This window comes from Phalacrocorax aristotelis, chromosome 3, assembly GCF_949628215.1.
Source record: "Phalacrocorax aristotelis chromosome 3, bGulAri2.1, whole genome shotgun sequence".
Taxonomy (NCBI): domain Eukaryota; kingdom Metazoa; phylum Chordata; class Aves; order Suliformes; family Phalacrocoracidae; genus Phalacrocorax; species Phalacrocorax aristotelis.
Genome location: NC_134278.1, coordinates 78,135,533 through 78,160,016, shown reverse-complemented (window position 1 = coordinate 78,160,016; position 24,484 = coordinate 78,135,533). Strand labels below are relative to the sequence as shown.

General features: G+C 44.1%; 1 protein-coding gene across 2 annotated transcripts; it reads left to right on the top strand.

Moving 5' to 3' along the window:
* Positions 1–923: 923 nt before the first annotated feature.
* MPC1 (mitochondrial pyruvate carrier 1) lies at positions 924–12,237 on the top strand. Of its 2 annotated transcripts, XM_075088077.1 has the most exons (5): positions 924–1,095; positions 2,466–2,469; positions 8,633–8,729; positions 10,401–10,533; positions 11,252–12,237. In XM_075088077.1, exons 1-5 carry the CDS (start codon positions 1,025–1,027, stop codon positions 11,268–11,270), a joined length of 324 nt encoding a protein of 107 aa, XP_074944178.1. In that variant the 5' UTR covers positions 924–1,024; the 3' UTR covers positions 11,271–12,237. The 2 variants fall into 2 exon arrangements, with proteins under 2 accessions (XP_074944178.1, XP_074944177.1); XM_075088076.1 differs by lacking the exons at positions 924–1,095; positions 2,466–2,469 and adding an exon at positions 3,170–6,073.
* The last annotated feature ends 12,247 nt before the right edge of the window (positions 12,238–24,484 follow it).

Here is a 24,484-nt window from a genome sequence, read left to right as displayed (position 1 = left end):
TCTAGTGCACTGACTAAAGATAAAAGGAGTAATTCACATACAGGTATTTGTTTGTAAGGCCCAAATTTTATGGAGATGGTATTAGCAGGGTTAGAGTTTATCTCCCCTTCTAAATGAGTAACCTCTGCTCTGGTATGAAATAGAAAGTGCTGGTGAGAGACGGGATCTTGGACCATTCCAGGTACAGAGGGAAAGGCTGAACCGTTGCCGTGATCTGTCACAACCCTGCACTCCCACCTCCAAAAACTGAAAGTCCCTAAATTGGGCTCTTAAAAACTCCATAGGATTATCTTAATTAAAAAAAAAAAAATCATTGAAGCAATTATGGGTCCCCTTCCTTCCATCCTGCTTTATGCGCCATTGCGATACGTTAGTTTTGTCCCTTCAGTCATCTCAGCCGCCGTAGTGGTGGGGAAAGCACCGGTTCTCGGAGGGGAAGCAGAGACTCGCCCGTTCTCCTCTCAGAGACCCCGACACCCCTCTCAGACACCCCACAGCCCTCTCAGACACCCCACAGCACCCTCAGGCACCCCCGCCCAGCTCCAGCGGCGCCCTTGACACGCGCCACTGAGGAGGGGGGCGGAGCGAGACACTGCGGGCGGCGGGATGCGCTGCTCAACAGCCAATGGGAAGCCACGAGCCACCGCCCTGCACCCAATAGCGGCTCGGAGACCCGCCGCGCGACTCTCCCCTGCGGGCTGCGGAGGAATGCCGGCAGCTCAGCCGACGGCGACCCTCCTCGTCGCGCTTTGCGACAATTTCTCCCCCTCCTCCCGCCGTGTTGCTTTACGGCACCCTGCCTTGCCCCCTCCCCCAGACCACCTCCCGCTCCGGCAGCCCGGGCGGGGAGGGGCGGGGCCGCCGCGGCCAATAGGCGCCGAGAGCGGCGTGGTGACGGGGGGCGGTGGCGCGGGCGCTGCCGTAAAGCGGGCTGCGGCACGGAGGGGCTGTCACCGAGGCCGGCGCCGGCGGCGGCAGTGCGCGGGGCGGGCGGGTAGGGCGCTCCCGGCCGCCGAGGGCCGCCATGGCGGGGGCGCTGGGCCGCAAGGCCCTGGACTACGTGCGCAGCAAGGAGTTCAGGGATTACCTGATGAGGTGAGGTGGGGCGGGGGGTCGGCGGCCTCCGCCTCGGGCCACCACTTCCCGGCAGGGACCGGCATCCCGTCGTCGCCCGCCAGCCTCGGGGCGGCGGTGGCGTGGTTTGCCCTGAGCCGGAGTCGCCCTCGCCGGTGGTTGGGTGGGGGGGGAGCTGGCGGCCGTGGGGTGAGGGCGAACCGAAGCCGGGCCGGAGGCGCCGAGGGGGGTGGTCGCGGCGGGGGGTGGTCGCGCCGGTGCCCCCCTGCCGCCGCCTGGGCTTGCGGAGGCCGCCAGGGCTGTCAGTCCCCCGCCCCGCCCCGGCGAGACCGGGCTTGACCTTGAAGCGAAGCGACGCGGTTTGAAACCGCGGCGGCAGCTGCGCAGTTCCTCCCCGACCTTTCGTGTCCCGGCCGCGGAGCCTGGCGGCCCCCGGCGGGACGGCGCTCGCTGCGGGGCGGCGGTGGCCCCGGGGGGGCGGCAGGCCCGGGGCCGGGCACGGCCACCCACGGCAGCCTGCGGCCAGGGCAGAGGGAGCTCTGCTCGGCTGCGGGCTGGGTAACGGGTGCTGTCTTAAGGCTGCTTCATTTACGCATCCTGGGAGGTTTAAATAGGTACCTTTTTTCAGAGGTTTGTTAAAGCCCCGCTCTCGTGAGAACGCGACTGAAATCACCTCCCAGGCAGCTCGGTGCTTTTGTCAAGCTTCAGCTTGCCGTGGTAGGGGTATGGCACCTTGAGCTGAAATCACAAGAACGCCTTAAAGATGCAGTTGCGGCACACTTGCTTAAATCTGTCTGAGCTGCTGCCTCAAGTAGGAGCGGTCTCAAGTAGGCAGGCTGACAAGCAGTTCGACAAAACTAAACAAATAAAAATGGGCCCTTCCAATAAAGGTGGTTGAGCAACTTTTCACTATAGCTGTGCCTTGCTGTTCTACCTACATGCATTGCAGCTGATCTTTGGTGTTGAGCAAGCATGTAGGAGGACATCTGTTCATCTGAGAAACTTAGTCTTGGTTAACGTAGCAGGAGATGGTGTAAGCCTGCATGGAAGAGGGATTGTAATATAAAGGCTCAGTAGGGAGGAGGGTTTGTTTGGTACTTGCAAAATCAGGCTCCACAGAAATGGTGGGGCAAAAAGATGAGTAAAATAGGAGGAGGAGAACATCCTTGAAGCAAAGTGAAGAAAGGTCAGAGCAGGTTTATGTAGGGATTACTTTTGAAAGTCTTGAAGATATTGTGTAAACTTGATAGCTGCATTTCAATCTCAGCATTTAGTTAATTGTACCAGAACTTGTGTGAAGCATGCAAATGGACAGTAAAACAGCAGTCTGCTTCTTAATTAGGAAAACAAAACAAAACTTGGAAAAGATAACAGCTGTGTCTGAACACCAGCACAGTTGCTTGCTGGAGTTATCCCTTTCCTTGCCAAAGACTGAAAAGGTAGCTGAAATAAGCCTTTTCAACTGTATTTTATCCTAATTCTAATCTTGAAATAAGCTATTTAAAAAGAGGATTCTACTTCTGCGGGATGGGTTCTTCCTTGTTATGTGCAAAGATACCTGCATATTTACATTTCTGTTACTGGGTGTGTCATGAAGGGCTGGAGTCAGTTGCTCGATCTGGTACTGCCTTTCAGCATTGTTCCTTGCTTACTAGGAGGCAAGTGTCTTAAGTTGTTGGCTTTATGTTGAGTTTAACATGTAGATTAACAGTCAGCAAAAGACCGTAGTTTGTCTTCTCCATAGGAGAAATGGAGCATGTATACTTTAGAGCTGTATCTCTTTACCTTCCTCCCTGAAGGCTCTTGCTTCCCCAGACTCTATCCTTTCCAGGAGTGTATGCTGAAGATTTCCTTCTTGTCTTGTTCATAGAGCAAGAGTTTCTTCAAAGCTCCGACTATGGTATCTGTTCTAGAAATCAGCATCTAATTGCAGCAGTGAAGCAAGGCTTTCTAATTGTGTGTAACTTTTTTGTGGGAAACGATGAATTGAGGTATTGTTTGATACCAGTGTTGTGTTTTAAATTGTTTGACCCTAAATAGAATAACTGAAGTTACCCAAGTGGTAGAATTTTGTTCCATTATTATGGCTTGGGGCAATCAAAACTTGCAGACATCTATCAGAATAAGTAGCTTCTGTTTCAGCTTCATAACCTGAAAGCAGCAAAGCAAGCATAGTGAATGTATACTGCTTTTTTCAGGTGGATATATCTGGCATTAGAATTGCATTGCATCATAGGTTAGCTTTTGGATCTTGCACAAAGAAACAAGATAAATTACTTTTTTAAACTGTCATCAATAATTAATGTTCTACCAGTTTCACATCTGGCTTCTCTCAAGTGGTGATTAATAGGGATCTGAATAACTGTAAATCAGGTAAGTATAGATTTACCCTAACCATGTCTTAATGTTTTAAAGTAAGCATAGTAAGAATGTTCACCACTGTAGGTACACTTTTCCTGATTCTTGTAAAAAGCAGTAGTAATGTTAAACTAAAACTAAAGCTGACTAGGATATGAAAGCTTGGTAGCTCTAGACATTGTAGTCTTGAAGTTGCTTTTTTTTTTTTTGTAGATACTAAAAATGTCAGCTATCACTAAAGTTGTATTTCCTAAGCCACTAGGCAACTGAACCCTTTTACTTCCTATTGTAAAGATTTAAAACAGTAACTTCTGAAAAACATCTAGTAAAACAGCTTTCTTCTTTTCTTGAGAGAGGAAAGCCTATAGGGCACTCTCTAGCATTATCTTGTGGTAGAGGCTCAAATTACTTTTGTCATGTAATGAATCTGAAGGCGTCCCAAAAACTTCTGGTAATAGAAAAATAAGCATGGAGACTGCTGTCTTTTGGGGCATTTCTGAAGTGTCTCTTCCTGATGACTCAGGAGTAATGCAAATGAACTGACTGTTAATGTAGATGGCTTTGAAATGGATAGTTCATTCCTTGTAAGCCTTGAGCACTTATGTTGATGTAAGCTGTCTGGGACCTTTCTTTTAATTGAGATGAACTTTAAAAGAGGTGGCATCAGTAGTATAACTAGAAATAGCTGGTCTTCAGTTCTCCTTATTAGTAAGCCTTTAAACACAAGGGCATAAGAACTTGAAAAAAGTCCCCTACTGTCTGTGCTAGAAACTGAAGGACATGGTGCCTGCTGTCATGGTCTCTCATGCTCTGAGAACCTATTGCAGAAGGGTAATACTGTTTCCACGTAGGGAATGGCAGCGTGGGGGAAACGCGTAGTGACAGTTCATCTGTATTTGCAAAATGGTCTCTGGCCTATTAACATCCTCATTGCCAGTATGAGGAAAACACATGCCAAAATTTGGGGAAAACAAATCTTCTCCAATATAGCCTTTTTGGAATGGATTATAGTAGAAATACAAGGTATTGATCAGCTGATGGTTCTTCTAATGATGTCGATAATTACACAGAAATCAATGAGTGAGTAAATCCAACAACTGTTGTCTGCAGTTCTGGAAACTTTAATACAAAGTGTTCGCTTTGTCAAGAGATTGAATGTAGTTCTCAGAAACTGCTAATTTGGAATGGTATCACTTCAGGAATAGATACATGCACTTGCTGCAGTATCCTTGCTATTAGATACGGTGCATTTGTTGCAGCTGTATTGGCTGCAGAGCTTTGGGACTGGGTTCCTGCTTTTAGAAGAGGGCAGATCAAGGTCATATAGATTCTTCTGGGAGTATAATAACTGTTCCAGTCTCACATGAATGTGAGGACAACCTTGCAAGACCTTAGCCGGAGCTGCCTACTCTGTTAAAACAGCTGTGGTTTGATTCTATTTTAGGCTTTCACTTGCCTGAAAACAACCTCCACTTTAAAAATGTGCCAACAGAAGTTGGCACAAAAACATTGTGCCAAGAGATACATTTTAAGTTGTTTAGTTAAGGTTTTGTGAAAAAAACTGAAGTGTGCACTTGTGAACTTTAATTCATTACTGCTGCAGTACAGTTAATAAGAAAACAAAAAAACCAAGTGGGTAGACTAGTGAAGGACACTCTAACAAAGCATCCTGAACTAGCATGCTGCTTGTAACAAAGGCTCACTGAAACACACATCCAGAGTGATTTCATAAGTAGACCTGGCTGTTCCCTTAACAAAGCTATTTGTAAAACAGTGCTCTAACAGGTTGGAAATAGGTGTGAGAAGAGTGACTGTCACAAAGTATTCCATACCTTATCGTGGTCATAGGTGAGCAGCAACTGGTCAGCAGTAGGCTTTCTATTAGTAGCTGGTTTCTTATAAGTCATAATTCAGAACTGAGTTCTATCAGTATCTTTGTTAGAAAGAGAATGTTTAAAGGTTCTGAAGCATTTGAAAAAGTATAGTAGCAAACAATCTTAATTATATGCTGCAGTCTAACTTTCATTCTTGATCACTAAGTTATTACAGAAATAAATTGTTACCTGTACGATCACTTAAATGAACCCCATACACAACTGGAGTGTAGTTGCATGTTAGATAACTGAAAATGTGTTACAGCTCATATTTGGTATACCCACACTTGGCCTGAGCTTAGTGACAGATCTTGGAGTAAGATCTCTGGCAGCATTTGGTTTGACCTACTTATGTGGGTACGCAAAGAATTCAAAGTGACCTCTTCAAAGCCTCCATAGAGGAACTGTATCTGTTTAGCTTTGTCATGGGCAAACCTTGTCTGCTTTTGGCATCCTTTTAAACTAGTTGGGGTGGGATCTTGGATGCCTTGTGGTCTGCAGGGGCTGAATGTCTTCCACAGACCACAACAGGATTAAAAGTACTTGAGCAGCAAACACAATGACAGCTCTTGAGGGAAGCATGAGTTTTAAAATTTTTTAAAATACTTTTACATTAATCAAGGTTAATGCCACAGCAATTTCCTGACTTCTACCTATCTTCTGTTTGCGGTACACTTCTTTATGTCAGTTATGAGACTAACATTTTTTCTTTTTTCTTCCATGTGCTTTTTGAATGGAAAACAATGACGGTCCACTCGAACAGCACGGTAAGAAAAGGGTGGGGACTTCTGGCTTCACTTTCTCCCTAACTCCAGCAACTTGCAGTCTTCACTTCAGCACTGTTATGACCTTGCCTGCATCTGAAAAGCATACTGTGAACCTCCAGGAGTGATGCACTAGTAATATTTACTCACAAGTCTGAGGTTAAGGTGACCAAACATTAGCTCCTTCAGAATGTCTCCTGAAGTAAACACTACAAAATCAAAGGGGCTTCATTCCCGAACCCCCCACCCTTTGCCAAGGAGATTAGATCAACCTGGAGCCATTCTTCACAGCAACAATACTAGTACGTAACTGAACTACCTGGCTTATTTTTAACTAGCTTTACTTCAGACAATAAATGGTACCATATAACTCTCACTACAGACTCTTTCCTTCAGCCTTGTTTACTCCTGAACTGGGAGTGGGTGTTTTATGCCTGTTATACTGTGAATCATAATGTTATGGAAGATTTGCTCTTCTGCATAGACCAAAGACAATCTGTATAGGTGTAGTTTAATTCTTGTGTGTGGAAACTTCAAAGAGCTGCTTGCCTGGAGGCACTTAAAACTGGATAACTATCTCAAGTGGGAAAGTTCCAAATCTACCTCCCTGGTCAGCAGAGGAAAGCTACTGCTGCAGTGCTACTGGGATGTGAACTGATGGTTCTTCAGCTTGTGCAGTGAGAGCTTGAAGTGGTCCATAGTCTATAGTGTGTTATTTGTTTATGTTCTAATGGCAGCTAAATTAAGTAAAAAGGCCAAGTTGACTTGATTTACTTCTCAAAACAGAAGTCACCACTAAATACAGTTAAAGCTGTAATTTTTTCATAGATTAAAAAAATCTTTCTGAAACTACAATTGTTTGAATAAGGGTTTTGAAATGACTGTAAAAACATTGCCAAATACATGTACTGCCTCACCAGTTACCTTTTGCAGAGTGCTTTAGTGTGGTCATGCTAACACAAGTTGTCTTACTGTGCACATAATCATGGTTATGTGACTAGAAGTTGTTTCTGGTCCTCTTATCATCCTTTAGAACTATTTAAATTAAAGCCTCTAAAACAATATCCTGTGCGCTGCTGACTTCAGTTTCTGTGAATGTTCTTGTTCTGTTGCAACATATCTTGTATGTAAGTGGTATTATAGGTACATTTCTTTATGCTATTTAACCATAGCTGTACAGTGGAAATCACCATGTAGCCATGCAACTCTTCTCACTTATGCCATGTTATCACTGATGTGTGTGACCAGCTCTAACCTTTAGGGATGTCAATTTCCCTATCAGTAGGAATATAGTAAACAAATGCATTTATTGCAGTCTTCAAAATACTCTATTATAAATCTGAGTTTGGACTGACGCACATTCTGTAGACACTTGCAGAAATGTTACATTTTGTGTATTGCACTATGCTTAAACTGTCAAAAAGGTGTGTACTACTTAAACTCACTTTTTCCTCTATTTTTAGTTAAGTTTCTTGTATTGCAACCCAAATCTGCAGGAAGCGAGTATGGCTTTTAACCTCACAGTAGTGTTACAAGGTGGTATCCAGCCTGGCAAGAGCATGTTGGAATTAAAATTGCAAGAAACTTAAATATCCCCTGACAATTCCAAATCATTGAATACCTGCAGTGTTACAGTTAGGGGAAGTGGTATCTGCAGAGCTTTTTCTTGCAAGGGGCAGCTCTTGCTGTATCTAGCCAAGTTACTTTTGAGCATCCTTAGTTTCATCTTAGCAGAAGCTGATGCAAGTACTGCATGTATCTTCTGAGGAAAAAATTCCCCTGAAGCCTCGTTACTTGTAACAGTAGTGGAAACTAGACTTATGACATTATTTTTCTTAGTTTGGAGTCTTTTAGACAATACCCATCAAATTGAGCTCTCATCAGTTTTTCTGACTTGATTCTTTACACTGCTTGTCTGTTTTTCTGTCTGTGTACACACTGTGTCTAACTGTTTTACTCTTAAATCTGTCTAATCACTGAGCTTTAGATAGTAACTAAGTTGTTTCAGCAATTGCAGATGAAGCTCTAGGTAAGAACTTGGTTTGGTTGCATGGTCCTGACCTTTCAAAGATGGTGAGAGTGCTTGGAAGAACACGCTTGCTGAGCATTTCTTCATTCTCGGCATAGCATGAAAACAATTCCAGTTCTTCACTTCAAGTCCTTGTGTTTCCATTACATTTTTGAGGAGCCTTATTTGAAAGAGATGAATACTAATTGTTTGCACAGAAATGAGCTGTAAATCTGAGGTTATTATACGACTATACCAATCAGACTGCTTGAGATGAAGTGTAATTACATAAAACTGCATTTCAATGGCCTTAGAGTAGCTCCTCTCCAGTCTGCAGAAAGATTTGGAGTGGGTTGTTCTTCCTTCCTTCCTGAAGACAGCTAAAAGAAGGGTTTAAGTTTTTCTTCCTTACATCAAAAGTAGTTCCTGTCTTAACTTGGAATTTTACCCTTAACCCTGTCCTTTGAAGCTTTGTGTAGCTAAGGAAAGCTAGAAGAATACTGCAGGAGGTCTGTGTTTCTGTGTACCTTTATTTTCCTTTTTCTTCTTTACAGCACTTTTGGGGGCCAGTTGCCAACTGGGGACTTCCTATTGCTGCTATTAATGACATGAAGAAATCTCCAGAAATCATTAGTGGCCGAATGACATTTGGTAAGACCTGAGACCAACTTCTTGTCAGTAAACTGACTACAGAACACAGATTCTGTCCTTCAAGCAGTGATACACTACTAGTTGCTTGCAAACTTGTGATCAAAGCAGATACAGGTATCAAATGTCTTGTTATGTAACTTCAGGGGCCACTTAAAAATGGAGGTACTGAAAAGTTGCAGAGTGTTCTTTCAGAGGATTTTCCAGTAATTTGGTGGGAGGGAGGCGGGTCTTGAGTCTTAGCAGTTTTGATCACCAGACTTGTTCCTAAAGTATAATTCTTTTGGTATCTTATACTACTGCATACATTGGTTCAGAATGCATCCCTTGACACAACTTTATTCTTTGTATCAAGAACAATGATGCCTTGTGGCTCGTCTGAGACCTGAATATAAACACTGACAAAGTACAGAAATGGTAATGCTTGGTGTGTAGGGTGCAAAAAGCAGCAGAGGGATGTTAACTCCTTGCAAAGCAGTCGCATGTGGGAGGTTAGCGTGACTATTAATGGAACAGTGTGAGAATTAATTTGTTAAATGTATAAGCAATATTTTTTCCCACCTTTTGGAACATAGATAGCTTTTGCCTAGATGTCTGTCTCTATTTTATTGTTTAAATACTTCTCTAAGATCATAAATCTGGTAGCTTTAATTTATTAGCTTAACTTTGGCATTATGTCTTTTAACACGGCTAATAATTTAATTCTGAGTAATTCTTCTCCCTGAAGCAAAATATGTTTGGGGTATGGAAATTAATAGCCTCATGGTAACTAGGTTTTGGTTGGAATAATTCAGTCTCTGAATCAGCTTCCTTGAGACAGAAGACCAGTTTGAATAGTCTCTAGTATAGTGAAACTGTTTTGAAAATAGTACTTTGGCAGCTACCCAGCTTAGCAAACCTAAGACACTTTGTATATTTTTTGTAAGTGTATATATACAATGGAGTGTGTACAAATATATTTTTCCCATCTTCTATGTGCTGTAGCTGAAAAAAACCAGGCTGTTTTCTTGAACAATTAATTTCCTGGTATTTTTTTCTTTCAAGCCTGTCAGAAAGCTAAAAATGAACATTGCAAAACTAGTGACCTTGGATGGTAATTTCCTGTGTTAACATGCACTTACAGCAGAAGAGTAGATTAAAGTTGTTTCTTGTTGTCTTGGAAAGCAGGTTACAAAGCTTTATGCTTCTGAATGTTCACGGTTTCCTGGGGATGGAAACCGTCTCTTAAAGTCCATTTTAGAATGTTCCTAGTAAGAACTGTATTTAAGTAATTAGTATTTTCTTAAAAATACTCTGTCCTAGAAATTGTCAGAATAATTGTATAGGGCAGGCCATATCTCATTGGGATTAACTCTTATTCTCTGGCTGAGATAGTTTATGCAATAAATTAAAAAAGGCTTCAGTCACATCACAGGAAAGTGTATGAGGAAAATGAGTTTTTATGGAAAGCTGCAGCTCTGTAGATTTTTCTTGTGTAGCAAAAATTAGCACTGTTCCATGTCTTCCTGTGTTGGAAAATCAAAGTGGGCAAATGTGTAGGAATATTGGAAAACTCAAAAGCAGTGATAAGCATTCCACTTGCCATTACATTCCACTAGTATGAAAATTAAGCCTCAACAAAATGCAGATATTAAAAATAATCTACTAACAATATATATATATCATGTTTTGCAGCACTGTGTTGTTACTCCTTGACTTTCATGAGATTTGCCTACAAAGTGCAGCCAAGGAACTGGCTTCTTTTTGCATGCCACTTGACTAATGAAGTTGCACAGCTTATTCAAGGAGGACGACTGATCAAATACAGGCAAGTCTCACTTTAAAAAAGGGAAGTCATAAGCTGATGGCTCTTGGAATACTGTTAGTGGTGCTTAGCTGTGGTGCAAAACCCTGCACAGTTTCTGAACTTGTTAAGCCTCAATACCTTTTGCAAACCTGTTAACAAGCGTGTTGTCAGTGGGCTGAACTACGACTAGTTGCCTTGCACCCCCTTTGAAACTTTGGAAAAGACTGAAAACCCTTATGGTCATGGATGTAGACAGGGCTTTCAGCAGCTGCTGGCTGTTTTGGGATTTGTCTCGTGTATTATGTTAATTACTCCACATGTGTCCGTCTTGATAACTAATTCCTGAGATGGAAACGCCCATAAAACTCTGAAGGGGTTGTATGTCTGAAAGAGAAATCAAGCAAAACATCTCTAAGCTGACTGTTGTATGTAGGGTGTGGATCCAACTAAATGTGCCTGGGAAACAGACTGCAAGCAGTCTTGTACCCTTATTATGCAGCAAGTGCAGACACTGCCTTGAGCAATCCTGATGAGTCAGGATTATTGCTTTTCTCTCTTCTGCTCTAAGAAATGAGAGGATGAAGCCTCCCAAACTACAAATTAAAAAACTGCAAGTGGACCTGCCTTTGCATAAATAACAGGTGTCTTTTTGGACTTAGAGTAAAACTTTAGGAATGACTTTTTTATAGCAATTGCATATCAATATTCACTCTTACAAAAGCTGTTCTTCTCTTGGCAGGATGGAGAAAAAGAACTAAATATCTTACTTGAAATAAGCCAGGGAACGTGTTCATCCCAAATTAGAACCAAGGAAGACTTGCCATCTGCAGTTGCTGTGACAATTACAATGGGGATGAAACAGAAACACCTATTATGAATATGACCCCACCAAGAATCCTTCTACTAATTTTTATCTTGCCTTTTTAAAAGTACTATTCAGCAATGTAAACCATCGCATTTAAAGTCTTGCTGCCTTACAGGTCCTTAATTAACTACCCTTTAAAAGAGTCAGTTGTCCAAATAACAAGCAATATTTGAAAACCAAATTTTTTATCTAACAGTCTATAAATTGGCCTGTGATGGTTTGACAAAACTTATTTTCAGATCAACATGAACAGAGGTCAGTTAACAGAACTGTAGGTGGTACCATTGTTCTATGTATTAACATTCTTAAAAGCCATTTAACTTGGGTGCATTCATTCCTATTCTGGTTTTGTTTTGTTTTTTTTAACTTATGCAGTGGCTTGCTAATCTACAAGAACAAATGTGTAGATAGGCAGCCTGGAATTGACCAGCTTTCCCTCTTACCTTACCGCATGCCTTGTCTCAATAAGGGACTTCATTAACACGCATTTTTAAGTCGCACATTATTTAAAGAAGACTCAGAAAAGCAAAAGCATAGCACTGAATGAAGGAAAGCAATGAAGTCTGATACTCTTCTTTAAGAAGTTATAAACAGATAGTTTTTCCTACTGTTTGATTTGTTCTTGATGTATGTAACCTTTATACAGGCAAAAATTTGTTTGGAGTCTAAGATCTAAAGGACACAGGGGCCTTTCAGTAGTTTTTGACTTCATTAAGAGTGGTTTTCCTGCATGACCTGCCTGAAAGTTACACTGATGTAAAGATATAGATGACAAAGAATGTATGTGATGGATTTTATTTCAGTGCAGTGTTTTTGAACAATAAACATGTTCCAAATGGCAATAAATCCCCTCAACATTTTGAGAAGTTCTGTTTGTCATATTGTGATACCAGAGCCTGCAGTGAAATTTCTGTATCGAGTGTCAACTTACTGCTGTAACAACATAAAGCAAAACCAGGCTGGAAAAGTAAATGGTTTATTCTTTGTATGTACTGAGTTTAGGCAAGTGTCCTCTGGATCTTAATACCTACTGCTTCTTTGTCCTGTCCCTGCCTCCCTCCCTCAAAGGAAAAGGGGGTGTGGGTAATTGAGCATTCCTGCCATGATAAGCAGGGTTGCGTTCAGGGCTCTCACTGTGCAGCTGAGTAAATATTACATTGTCTTCTAGCAATTATAAGCTGACCAATTAAAAGACTTGCTTTACTACCAGGTGGATATTATGTGTTCCCAATTGCATGATGGATAAGTTTTCTAACAGGCATACGAGAAAGTCTTACAGGGCATGCCCTGCTGGATGGTTAAAACTAGTACTGTCCACTACTTTGTGCACAAACTTTTCTAAAGCAACAAGCTGCCCCTTTAGTACTGCTGTCTTGTCACAAAAGTTGGATAGAAGCAGTGTTAGGCTTTTGTATGAGTAGAATGTATGTACTAGTTGTATGAGTTTATATGTAGTGAGATATAAGCCAATAAGGATAACTGATTATCTTAGTGTCTTATAGTTTGTATTATTATTTCTGGAGAGAAAGTAAATTACAGAATCATAGAATGGTTTGGGTTGGAAGGGACCTTTTAAAGGTCATCTACTCCAACTACCCTGTGATGAGCAGGGACATCTTCAGCTAGATCAGGTTGCTCAGAGCCTTGTCCAGCCTGACCTTGAATGCTTCCAGGGATTGGGGCATCTACCACCTCTCTGGGCAACCTATTCCAGTGTCTCACTACCCTCACTGGAAAATTCTTCCTTAGATCTAGTCTAGATCTACCTTCTTTTAGTTAAAACTGTTACCACTTGCCCTACTGCAACAGGCCCTGCTAAAAGTTTGTCCCGAGCTTTCTTATAGACCCCCTTTTAAGTACTGAAAGGCTGCAATAAGGTCTCCCTGGAGCCTTCTCTTCACCAGGCTCAACAACCCCAACTATTTCAGCCTGTCCTCATAGGAGAGGTGCTCCAACCCTGTGATCATTTTTGTGGCCTCCTCTGGACCTGCTCCAACAGGTCCATGCCTTTCCTGTGCTGAGGGCTCCAGAGCTGGGTGCAGTACTCCAGGTAGGGTCTCACCAGAGTAGAGGGGGAGAATCACCTCCCTTGACCTGCTGGTCATACTTCTTTGGATGCAGCCCAGGATACAGTTGGCTCATGCGCAGCTTTTCATCCACCAGTACCCCTAAAAGTCTCAGCTGCTCTCAATCCCCTCATCCCCCAGCCTGTACAGATAATGGGTGTTGCCCTGACCCAGCATTTGGCCTTGTTGACCCTCATCAGGTTCATATGGTCCCACTTCTCAAGCTTGTCCCCATCCCTCTAGATGACATCCTGTCCCTCAGGTGTGTGAAACCCACCACTCACCTTGGTGCTATCTGCAAACTTGCTGAGAGTGCACTCGATCTCACTGTGTGCATCACAGTACTAAACAGTACTGGTCCCAGTTCAGACACCTGAGGGACAATGCTTGCCACTGATCTTCACCTGGACGTGGAGCTGTTGACCACTACCCTCTGGATGTGACTATCCAACCAGTTCTTCATCCACCAAACAGTCTACCCATCAAATCCATAGGTGGGTTTGAACTTCATGGGTATGAAATGTAGCAGTTTGGGCTGCTCTTGGGGAAAGCTTGCAATAGATAGAATACTCTAGTCTCACCTGGTGTTTTGATAACTGTTCATTAGCTGCTGATTGTTTTAACTTCCCTAACAAGGGAATACCATTTACAAGAGTTTATCTTCTCTCATTTTCCTCATAGCTATCTGCACTGCATTTTCTCATGTATTTCCTTCTGCCCTTCTCTTTCCTTTCTTCCCCTCATCCATCAACTGTGACAAGGCTCAAGTTCTTTCATACTGGACTAGTGCAAGAGTGAATTGCAGGTGGAAAGTGGGCTCTAACTTACTTTGATCAGATTTGAAACCAGTGATGCTCTCTGCAGGCCATACAGGCTTCTACAAAAAGGGGAAGAGGTGGAACAGTTATCTTTCATGGGACACGTAATAAGAGGGCCCAGACTGGGACAGGGATCTTGGGGCTGTGGTGGATGTTGCACAGCCTGTAGATCTGCCTAGTGACAAAAAAAGTTTATATGAGCAGCGTGCCACCAAGTGGCTTGCGTGACCTGTGTCCTTCAGAACATTATTTATCAAGTCATTTACATACCATTTATTTGTTTAAATAATGGTAGTTGGGGAAAAAATGAAGACAAACAAAACCCCAAAAAACTAAAACTTGAAGAGGAGAAACAAGGAATTATTGGAATAAGTAATTGTATGTTAATCTGCACCTGGTTCCTCTAGCACAAAATACAGAGACACATTGGCATATTGCCTTTTTGGGATGGTGCAGTAACCCAAACCAGAACATTTTGAAGAGACCCTGGAGATTTATATTCTTGATTCTGAATATCTTAATGGAGGTAACAGCTTCTTTTTTTCTTCTTTTTTTTTTTTTTTTTAACTCGGGTAGCATTGGAAAAAAGAATGGGGCTATGCCAGCTTAACTGATTAATAGTAATCCAAAGTTAGACCTCAGTATTTGCATTTGATTTACAAGATTATAGGTCTTGTATCTGCTTGCCCTTATTCTGGAATAGCTATTTGATTTTAATTTCACAGCTTGCTTTAATCCTAGTAACTTTTCAACTACAGGATATGTCCTGGCACTAGAAACCTGTGCTGCTCTCATCCCACGCACTGTCCTGTGTGTACTGCACCACAGTAAGACTGGGAACCGCATTGCCTTCCCTGTCTTGCTGCAGCATCAGCTGCTGCCTTCTTTCATGTTTTCAGACAGAAAAGAATTTCTCACCTTCTCACCTTTCTGAGCAAGTGCTGCTAGGCTGCTGGTAAGGAATGTGACACCCTTGGGAATTCAAGCGGGAGACAGTACCAGCTAAGCTCTCAGTCCGCCTGTCGTTCCCCATCTTCCCCCAGTTTGAGCTTGAGATCTCTTGACCCACTTCTTCAAGGAGAGGCTTAGACTATAACTTACTATGGCATTAAAATAGCTCACAATCTCTTCTGCTGTTGTGAGATTAAATGTCCTTCATTTGGAAGCTTGCTGATTTATGATTCAAATGTGGAGGTAATTTGGTAGCAGAGTAATAAACAGCAAGAAAGCAATAACCATAATGGTGTGGTCAGAATAGAAGAAATTACTTGCAAGGCTCCTTTAATGAGGGTAATAACAGCTACCTATAGTAAATTTTGTTTAACCTCCCACAACTGTCTCACACTGTATAATTATTTCAGCTAATGCTACTATGTATGGTATATTCTTTTCTTTAATTTTGCTTCTATGATTTCTGTATGAAGAAGTGAGTTCTCCCTACTCTAAAACCAGCAGAAAACTCCCTTTAGCTGGGGTACTGCAAAGAGAGCTGGCCAGCTCTGACAGAAAACGCGTTTCTAGTAAAACATAGTTCTCTGTAGCTTTGTGGGTTATCTTTTGTTCTCCATACAAAGCACAATGGTGCCATCTGAGTAAGAACAGCAATGCAGAGAACTTGGGCGTGAGGGAAAGGGACAAAAGTCTCAGTAAGGTTACGGACTGAGAGATGGCAGCAAGAAAGGGAGACTTTGCTCCTTGGGGCCCAGACAGGTTTTGACATAGAAGTAAAGTATTTAGAAAATGCAATCCCAGATTACTACAGAGCAGTCTTCCCACTAGCCCAGTGCCTTCCCTGAGCTCTCTTCATCAGTGCTGATACTAGCTGCATTGCTGCATTATGGTCTAACTAATGCATAAAGCATTTCCATGTATTTACTTTAACTGTGTATGTTTCCAGTGTACCTGAACCTATATTATACTGGCACAGGTGCAGACACATTATTGCTTTACATGCCTGTTACAAGAAAGGGAAGGAAGTAAAGAAGAGCAGGAATAAAAAGATGAGATAGAGAATAATAATTTAAAAAACCTACTAGTGTGATGTATTCATTGGTGGGCTTAGCACAAAGCCCTTTATGAATAAGGGCTGTTTCTTCATGCTAACATGCCAGACTACCAACAATATAAAATATATGAAAGATTCACAAGCACAGTTACCAGCTCTCTTAGGTTTTCAGCCTGTGTCTCACAGGATACTTGGATCCTGTCTACATTTCAGGGAAGAACAATGCTAACCACTTAATGTAACATGTCTGCAGTTCTGCTTTTATAAAGCTGGAGTATTTCTGCTGTTGTGTTATGCAGAGCCTAAGAAGTTTATTCTGATTGCATAAGACATTGCTCCAAGTTTCACTATAGCGAAAGTTTGTAAAGTGGAAAAGCAAGCAGTCTGGTGTTCTAAACTGTGGCAATTTCTTTATTAAATAAATGTGGTGAAGTCTGTCTCTCCCCACCCGATCCCTTTCTGCTTTTGCTGATCTAATAGCTGCCAGTGCATTGCATGTGGTCATTGTGATAACAGCTTATAAATAACCAATGTCCAGAGAATCAACCCAATAGCAACCAGAAGGCAGAAATACTGGCTTCCTGGATAACTTGCTGAGTGTCATCACTGCGGTCCTGCTCCTTCAAGATCACTACCTCTCTCTATCACATGGCCTAACCCTGACCATGATACTTCTCTCTTCTTTTCCTACTTTTTCTTCTCCTCCATTTCTTCCTTCTCACCTTTTTTAACAGTAGGTTTCAAGTAACTATGGCAACAAGCTTGGGAATTTTCAGCTTATTCATTTAGTCTGAAATCTGGGTCATGTCTTTCTCCTTAAGAGAAACTATTGTATGGGGATAACTGGCACAAACTCAGCCCCTAGTGCAAGAGAAAGTAGTGCCAACAGTGGCAGCACTTGCAAGTATTTATGCGATGGCTGTATTTGGTCCACTGTGTAGAAATATGTAAAGGTACAAAGCAAGCCACTTACAATCTTGAAAGCATTTAACCCAAAACTTACCCAGGGGAGAACCATAACTGTGACTTGTTTTAATTGGTGTTGATTTATAGAATGTTGGAACAGTTTTGTGTCATGCTAGGGTATGTGTTAACTGAAGGGATGCCGCCATAGAGTGGTATTGAGTGATGCAAATGAGACTAGTAGCCTCTCTCATTCTTTGAAGAGGACATGTGGTGGTGTGAAATCTTAAAGCTGTCTCCTGGCAGGACAAGATATTAATCTCCTCTAACCTGTCACTCTGAAGTCTGCCTGGATCTGAGATCATGGCTTAAACACAGATCTCCAGATTTTAACTTGCAGCAGTGCCAAAGGAATAGCAAGATTGGCTCAAACTTTACTCTCTTACACATTTGGATAGACCGTGTTTCCTTGACACTGGGATCACTTAAAATCTTAACACAATGATTGTATTTGTTAATGGAGAAGCCATGTGAAGCAACAATTACAAGGTACTTCTGTACACACTTGATGTTATGGGTCACCTGGGAGCAAAGCACAAAGCCAGCAGTGTAGTCGGTAACCTCTCCAGTACTTTGTGTTTCTTATACTGTAAATTGGTAAACATCAGCATCAGCTCTCAGCCAGGTTATTGTTAGGAACAGGGAAGGGTTCAAAGACTTGGCAAGGTACCCAACAGTGTATCAGTTAACCATGTCTCAGTGATACCTGATCTGTGTATATGATGCCACAGAAAGAGACGAGCTCACAAGGCTGTTTGTTACTTCCTTGCATTTGTTGCATTAGCCATGATGAGCCAATAAAGGCTATTACCTTTCCCTCCAAAGCTGTGCCATAGCTCACGGTGTTTCTGCGAACCACAAACACACCTAGCTACTAGGTGCCTTCCAAACACTCCGGGAAACCACTCTTAGGTCTGCAGCTGGTTTTTGTATGCCTCAGCTCCCCACATCAGAGACTTATGAGTGAGATCAGTTTCTGACACTAAAAAAGCGATGACTGGACCTGGAAAGGTTTGATTCATAGCAGAAACAATTACCATGAAGCTGTATTGAAGCCACCAAGTGTGTGCTCTGCTGGACAGGCTTGTGACACTGGGTGATGTGTAGGAAGTGTCAGACAAATTAGAAGCAATGGGTTTCCTGAACTGAGGCATAAGAAAGGGGCTGCTTTTTCCAGCTTTTGATTCCTTGCTCCTCATTTTTGGATCATCACTACCTGTCACTGTCAGCAATGAGACTTGTGCATTTTCAGGAGCACAGATCTTTTCAAAAGGCACGAGAGGCATTTGTTCCCACTGGTAACCTCCCTCCCTTCCAGTGGACTTCAGAGGCTGCTGCTTTGTGGATTGAGGTTGGGTCTTATCAAGTAGAATGGGCAAGTCCCTGAAGCAGCACTACATTTTCTGTTTTCTGCCATGCTCCCAGTGGGTCTCTGTAAGAGATCCTTTACTGAATGTTACTCAGCATTTATTGTAACCCCTGGCTTTCACCTTTCAGCAATATTCCTTCAAATATCCCATTTCCAAAGGTGAAGAATGCAAAGGTGAGGAGGGATATGGAACATTAGAGCCCTAAAGTATGAGCAGAGCAATCATGGAACTCTTATTTTTACGGGATAAGGGTTTACAGCTGATAGAGCACGAGCCTGAAGGGTACAGGTACTGCTCTGTGTTCGTTGAAACTATGCCACTGATGGCGTGAATTCAAGATGCTGAATTCATGCATTTTTCAGGAGGACAACATTACTTAGCAGACTTCTAGCTAGCTTCAAATTTAGATGTGGATACATGCAAATTAGTGAGGTCAAGAATCAAATGCGTAAGCAAAGCACACTATACCTTAGGAATAGAGAAGTAAACTGGGGCTTGCAAATCCATAACACCCTCATGATGAAACCAGAAATTAGTTCCAAATGTGATATGTTTGTCAGCTAAAGGCAAAATGATATTTTGTACCGGCAACTTTGTCTTGTGTTCAGAAAAAGAATTTGAGCTTTCTAGAAAAGCAGAGCAATTTTTTGATCCTACTGCCTTATGATCCAAAATTCATCAGCACAGAAATATTGAACAACATAGGCCACCTGAGTTGCTTGATTTTCATGACCAGGTAATGGCTGTCTCACGTTATCTCACAATAGTGCAGAGAATTAAGAATTTCTGTTGAGCAGAGAAACTAGTAAAAATAAACCTTCTGCTCAAGAAAATAGCAGGGAAGCAAAGAAAACCCTTTGTCTCGTTCAGGAGTGAAACAGCTGCGGGTGCCAGCCGGAGGGTGCAGCCCCAGCAGCAGACAGCTGGAAGGAGGGGGCAGCGGCAGGATGCAAGCCGGCCCCCCGCACTGCTCAGGGCTCAGGCAGCCCCAGTTTGCACCACTTCACAGCAGCAGGACTGCACTTGTTCACACAGAAACAAAAACACAGCTTCAGCTTGCTCTCTGCCGGGTGTTTACATGCCTGTATTCCCTGTAGGACCAGAAAGCCACCAGTAACCCAAGGCAGAGCCAAACACTCTGGCATAAAGTAATGCAGACCAGAAGGGCAGGCCCAGATTTAAATTGTCTGTATCTATCTATATCTACCTATAAATTGGGAGAAAAAAAACCTGAGAGTACTTTCTTTTGCCCTTGTTTTTATATTTTGCTCTCAGATATGCTTTGGAATTAAGATGTGTTTGTAACAAATCATTGGTGATACTTCAATGCCATCAATTCTGGGGACTACTTCCAGGCTTTTTGGACCTAATCTCTTTCCATTGCTTAAAGTAGCAGTCCTATAATCCTCACTATACATAGATTTTTACAAAAGTAAAGAGAAATTATATTTAAAGGCTGGTCCTGCTTATATTTAAATTAAAAGAGGTAATAGTAAGGTTCATCACCCTAATTCATCAGACTGGAACTTAGGTGTCTGGTCTGACCTAGTCATTCATGCTTCCTCTGCAGTCACTGGAGAGCAGAAGGCAATCTCTCCCTTACAAAAATAACTGCCTTAGATGAGAAGAACTGCCCCTCTGAAAGTACCTCTCTCTCTCTATGGACTGCAGGAATCCAGAAAATTGCTCTAAATTTTAGGCTTACTTTTTGGCTGCATCTAGTTAAATTTAATAAAAGAATGAGAATTAAAGCCTTGAAGAAGGTGGCTGTGGTTCTGAAAACCCAACAACTGCTCGCTGGAGGTAGCACAGGAGATGTCCCCGTTACAAAGGTCTTGAACAGATCATCTGGTGGGATCTAGTGGCTGCTTGGACATTTCTTGAGTCCTGGGATTGCCATGAGGGCAAGTCCAGAGGAGAACGTGCTCTCTGGCATCATGCCAGATCCCCGTGCTTGGACCCTACAGAAGACTTTTGTGAAGGCACAAGCAGTGACACTGGTCTGGCCTGCTCCCCGCCACACCCTACCTCAGTAATTCCTGGTATCAGCACTTCAGCGTCCAACTTGAACAAAAAGGTACTGCCTCTCTGTAGGTGTGTGGTGGGGCAAGCTGGGGAAGAAGTGTGCGAGGCTTGTTGCATTGGTCTCAGCTATAGAGAGGTGACATACATCACTGATACTACCACAAAGACTGTTAGGTCTTTAAAAAAAACATTCCCTGGGGAACCACGATATGTAGCAGCTGGTGAAGGCAGAGAGAACATAGCCAGAGCCTGCCCCATGTGAGGGACTGGGGTCCCAGCGCTTGGTTAACTACATGTCTTATGCACAGCCTCCCATGGCCTCTGCATGGAGCTTCTGCAGCACAGGCCTGTCTCCTCCCCAAACACAGTGGTTTAGGGCCAATGATGTGGCAATGGTGCTGCACATACAAATACTCTGGAAGCCATCAGCAGGTTGTGGGGGCATACTGGACACAGAAGGCAGTTAGCAGCCCGTACAGTGGTCATTCAGGAAAACTCGCTTTCCTGCTACCTGTCTCCTCTGCACGTGTGTGAAAAGGCACATGATGATTGCTCTCCCTCAGCTGCTTTGGTGAGTGGGAGGGGAGGGGAAGTCCTGCTCTTGAGGCTTCTCCTGGCCATGCACCATCGCCTTGAAGATCAAACATGGTATCCTGAGCAGTTAGCTGAACAGTCACTTGGGTTGGGGCTTTGTAGGGAGGCTATTGATGCCTCTATCACTATCGAAGTACAGAATGGCTTGCACAGTTTTGGTTTTAGTGGGGAGCCCAAAGATTTCAGCTGTGGGTTGTGTGTCACTTGGGAGGAGGTGGGGAAATGACTGCCATGTTCTGACATGTTTGTTGTTATGCCACCATTTCCAGTGGATGCACGAGCCCACGCTTCTGTGGAACAGAGGAACTAGTAAAAGTAAACTGTGGGTAATTTTTGCCATCCCCCTGCCCAAGCAAATAGCAGTGAAGCAAACAAAACTCTCAGCATCATGCAGCCATGATTCATGATGCAAAGTCCACTGGATGCTGTATTTAGAAGGTCTCACTGACCACCTCCAGAGGTGCCTGAAGCATCAGGACGTTCTCCCTCCTTCTCCATTGAGTGCAAAACTAACAAAGCTACTTTCTGCTCCCACCAGCTAATGCCAGCTCTGCTCCCTGTCTATGTCCAAAAGCCTTGTGCTTCTAGCTATTCTGCTACTGCGAAGTCAATAGGCCATAGGGGAGAGAGCTTCCTGGGGTTTGAGCTGTGTGGATGTAGCCTGACAGGACCAGGTGAGCCAAATTCTTCAGAGTTTCACTTTGTCAGAGCTGAAGCTTGACTTCACTTGACAGGCAGAAGTCAAGGCAGGGATGGGTACTCCCACCACCCTGCAGAAAACAGTGTCCTGAGGAAGCTGGGGGCTGTGGGAGAGCAGCTGTAAGCCACCGACTGCCTTGGCTTCTCCCTGCAGGCCAGGTAGGCGTGCCTTTCTCTATTCCACAAGTTAAGACGGGAGGCCCTTGGGAGGCAGGAGATGAGAGGAAGGACCCCATGAATGTAGTCACTGGCAGGATCCTCCAGGAAGCAGTTCTTGGTCTGAGCAGCGGGGAGGGCACCGGAACAGCAGCTTCTGCTGGCAACCCATTCCCTTCAGAGCCACCACCAAATTACACTCCCATGTAGACACCTTTGAGCCAACTGCAGAGGAGGACAATGTCACCAGGGACCCCCCACACCACCTCCTGCCCTTGTCAGCTGCAAATGCACCCAAGCCAAGTGGGTGGCAGCAAGGTCCAGACAGGATGCCATGACCGGCTGGGCCTCTTCCTTTCTCCTGGTGGCTGTGGGCACAGGGCCACTGGGCATGCCAGCTACCAGCGGTATGATTTTTGACCCCTCGCCCTGTCATCCCTTTTCTCATTCCTCCTCCCCTGTTCAGAGGGGTCATGGACATGTTGCTCCGTTGCACACACTCTCCTCCCTGCTCAGGTCCTTGCAAGGTATGGGCCATGCTGGCCAGCTCAGGGTGTGACAATTTGCTATTGTTTGACTATTTTCACACAACCATGTCTTCAGGTGTTTCTCCCATTCAGAATTTTGGCCTTGCCCTAAGTCTTCCAGAGATGCTGATGGCCCGTCATCAGGCTGAAAAGTATAGTTTGTGTCCAAGCGTTTCACCCAAAAGCCAATGTACAAGGCATATGGAAACCCTTCCTAGAAGCATGTGTGTGGAGGAGAACAGGGTGGGGACTCTCCTCTCACAACAGGGAGAGAGGGAGGGGAAATTTCTGTCCTGAGGGGCCTCACTGGGGACTCTGCTGCCCTGACGCTTATCAAGTTTCACTCACACAGCAGCAGGTTACATAGCCCTTATCATTCATCTTCCTCTCCCGCCCCACCCCACACTGCTGCCTGCTGTCACTGTGCAGCTGGAACAGCAGGCAGGGCACACCTGCTGTCTCCTTTCCCCCAGCCACTAGTCTAATTTCCCCTGCAAACCACTCAGGCCAGAGCTGTGGTGCTTGTCTGAGGGCTGGTCACACAGCAAAGCCACATGCCAAGATGCAGGAACCGTGTCTGAACAGAGCAGGGCAGGGAAGACTTACGCAGAGGGGTCATGCTTGAACAGAGGGGATGGTGGCTGGAGTGCTGCTGGGAACAAGCAGGTGAAGCAGCCAAGACACAGCGTGATGGCCTCCACCATACCCTTTCTCCCAGAGGCAGAGGGTAACAGACAACACAGAGCCATACTGGAAATCTTTGCATTAACATATACATTATATTTACTCATTGAAGAGGGCCTTTACAGCTAATGCCATTTCTCTCTGCCCCATCCATTCATAGCTGGAAAACCACCTGGCTTGCTTGCCAGTGGTGTGCAGGGTGCAACAGGTGCCCCTAATTCAAGGAGTGCTGAGGCTCTTTGCATCACACCTATTGTCTGGTAGCTGGGTGACCACATGCTCAGCCCACCAGTACCGTTTCTGTGGCCCAACCAAGATAAAAGCAGGCACAGGCCCCACCGTTCCGGATGACGCTTGTGCTCCAGGATTGAGGCAGCCTCTCCCAGGACAGGCGGGCCTGCTCATGACCCAGACCCCTTCCCTCTGCAGGCTGCCACACAGCGCGGTTCTAGCAGGGCTGTGTATAATCATGGCATTACCATTCTGTACCTGCACAAATGGCTTTAACTGTGAATTCAGACTTTTGAACATGAAACAACAGTGTGCCCTGGCAGCCAAGAGGGCCAATAGTGCCCTGGGGTGCATCAGGCACTGTATTGCAGCTGGTCAAGGGAGGTGATTGTCCTGCTCTACCCTGCACTGGTGTGGCTTCAGCTCAAGTACTGTGTGCAGTTTTGGGTGCCACAGTACATTAGTGATATAAAGTTACTAGAGAGTGTCCAGAGGAGGGCCACGAAGTTGGTGAAGGGTTTAGAGGGGAAACCATATGAAGGAGAGGCTAAAGTCACTTGGTTTGTTCAGCCTGGAGAAGAGGAAACTGAGGGGAGACCTCATCGTGGTCTACAGCTTCCTCACAAGGGGAGGAGGAGGGACAGATAAATGCTGACCTCTTCTCTCTGGTGACCAATGATAGGACCCGAGGGAATGGCAGGCAGATGTGCCAGGGGAGGTTTAGGTTGGATATTAGGAAAAGGTTCTTCACCCAGAGGGTGAAACAGGCTCCCCTGGGAGGCAGTCACAGTGCCAAGCCTGACAATATTCAAGAAGCACTTGGACAATGCCCTCAGAGACATGGTGTGAATCTGGGGTTGCCCTGTGCAGGGACAGGAGTTGGACTTGATGATCCTTGCGGGCCCCTTCCAACTCAGGACATTCTATGATTCCATGATTCTGCCGAGCTCATGCAAATCAAGGTTTCCG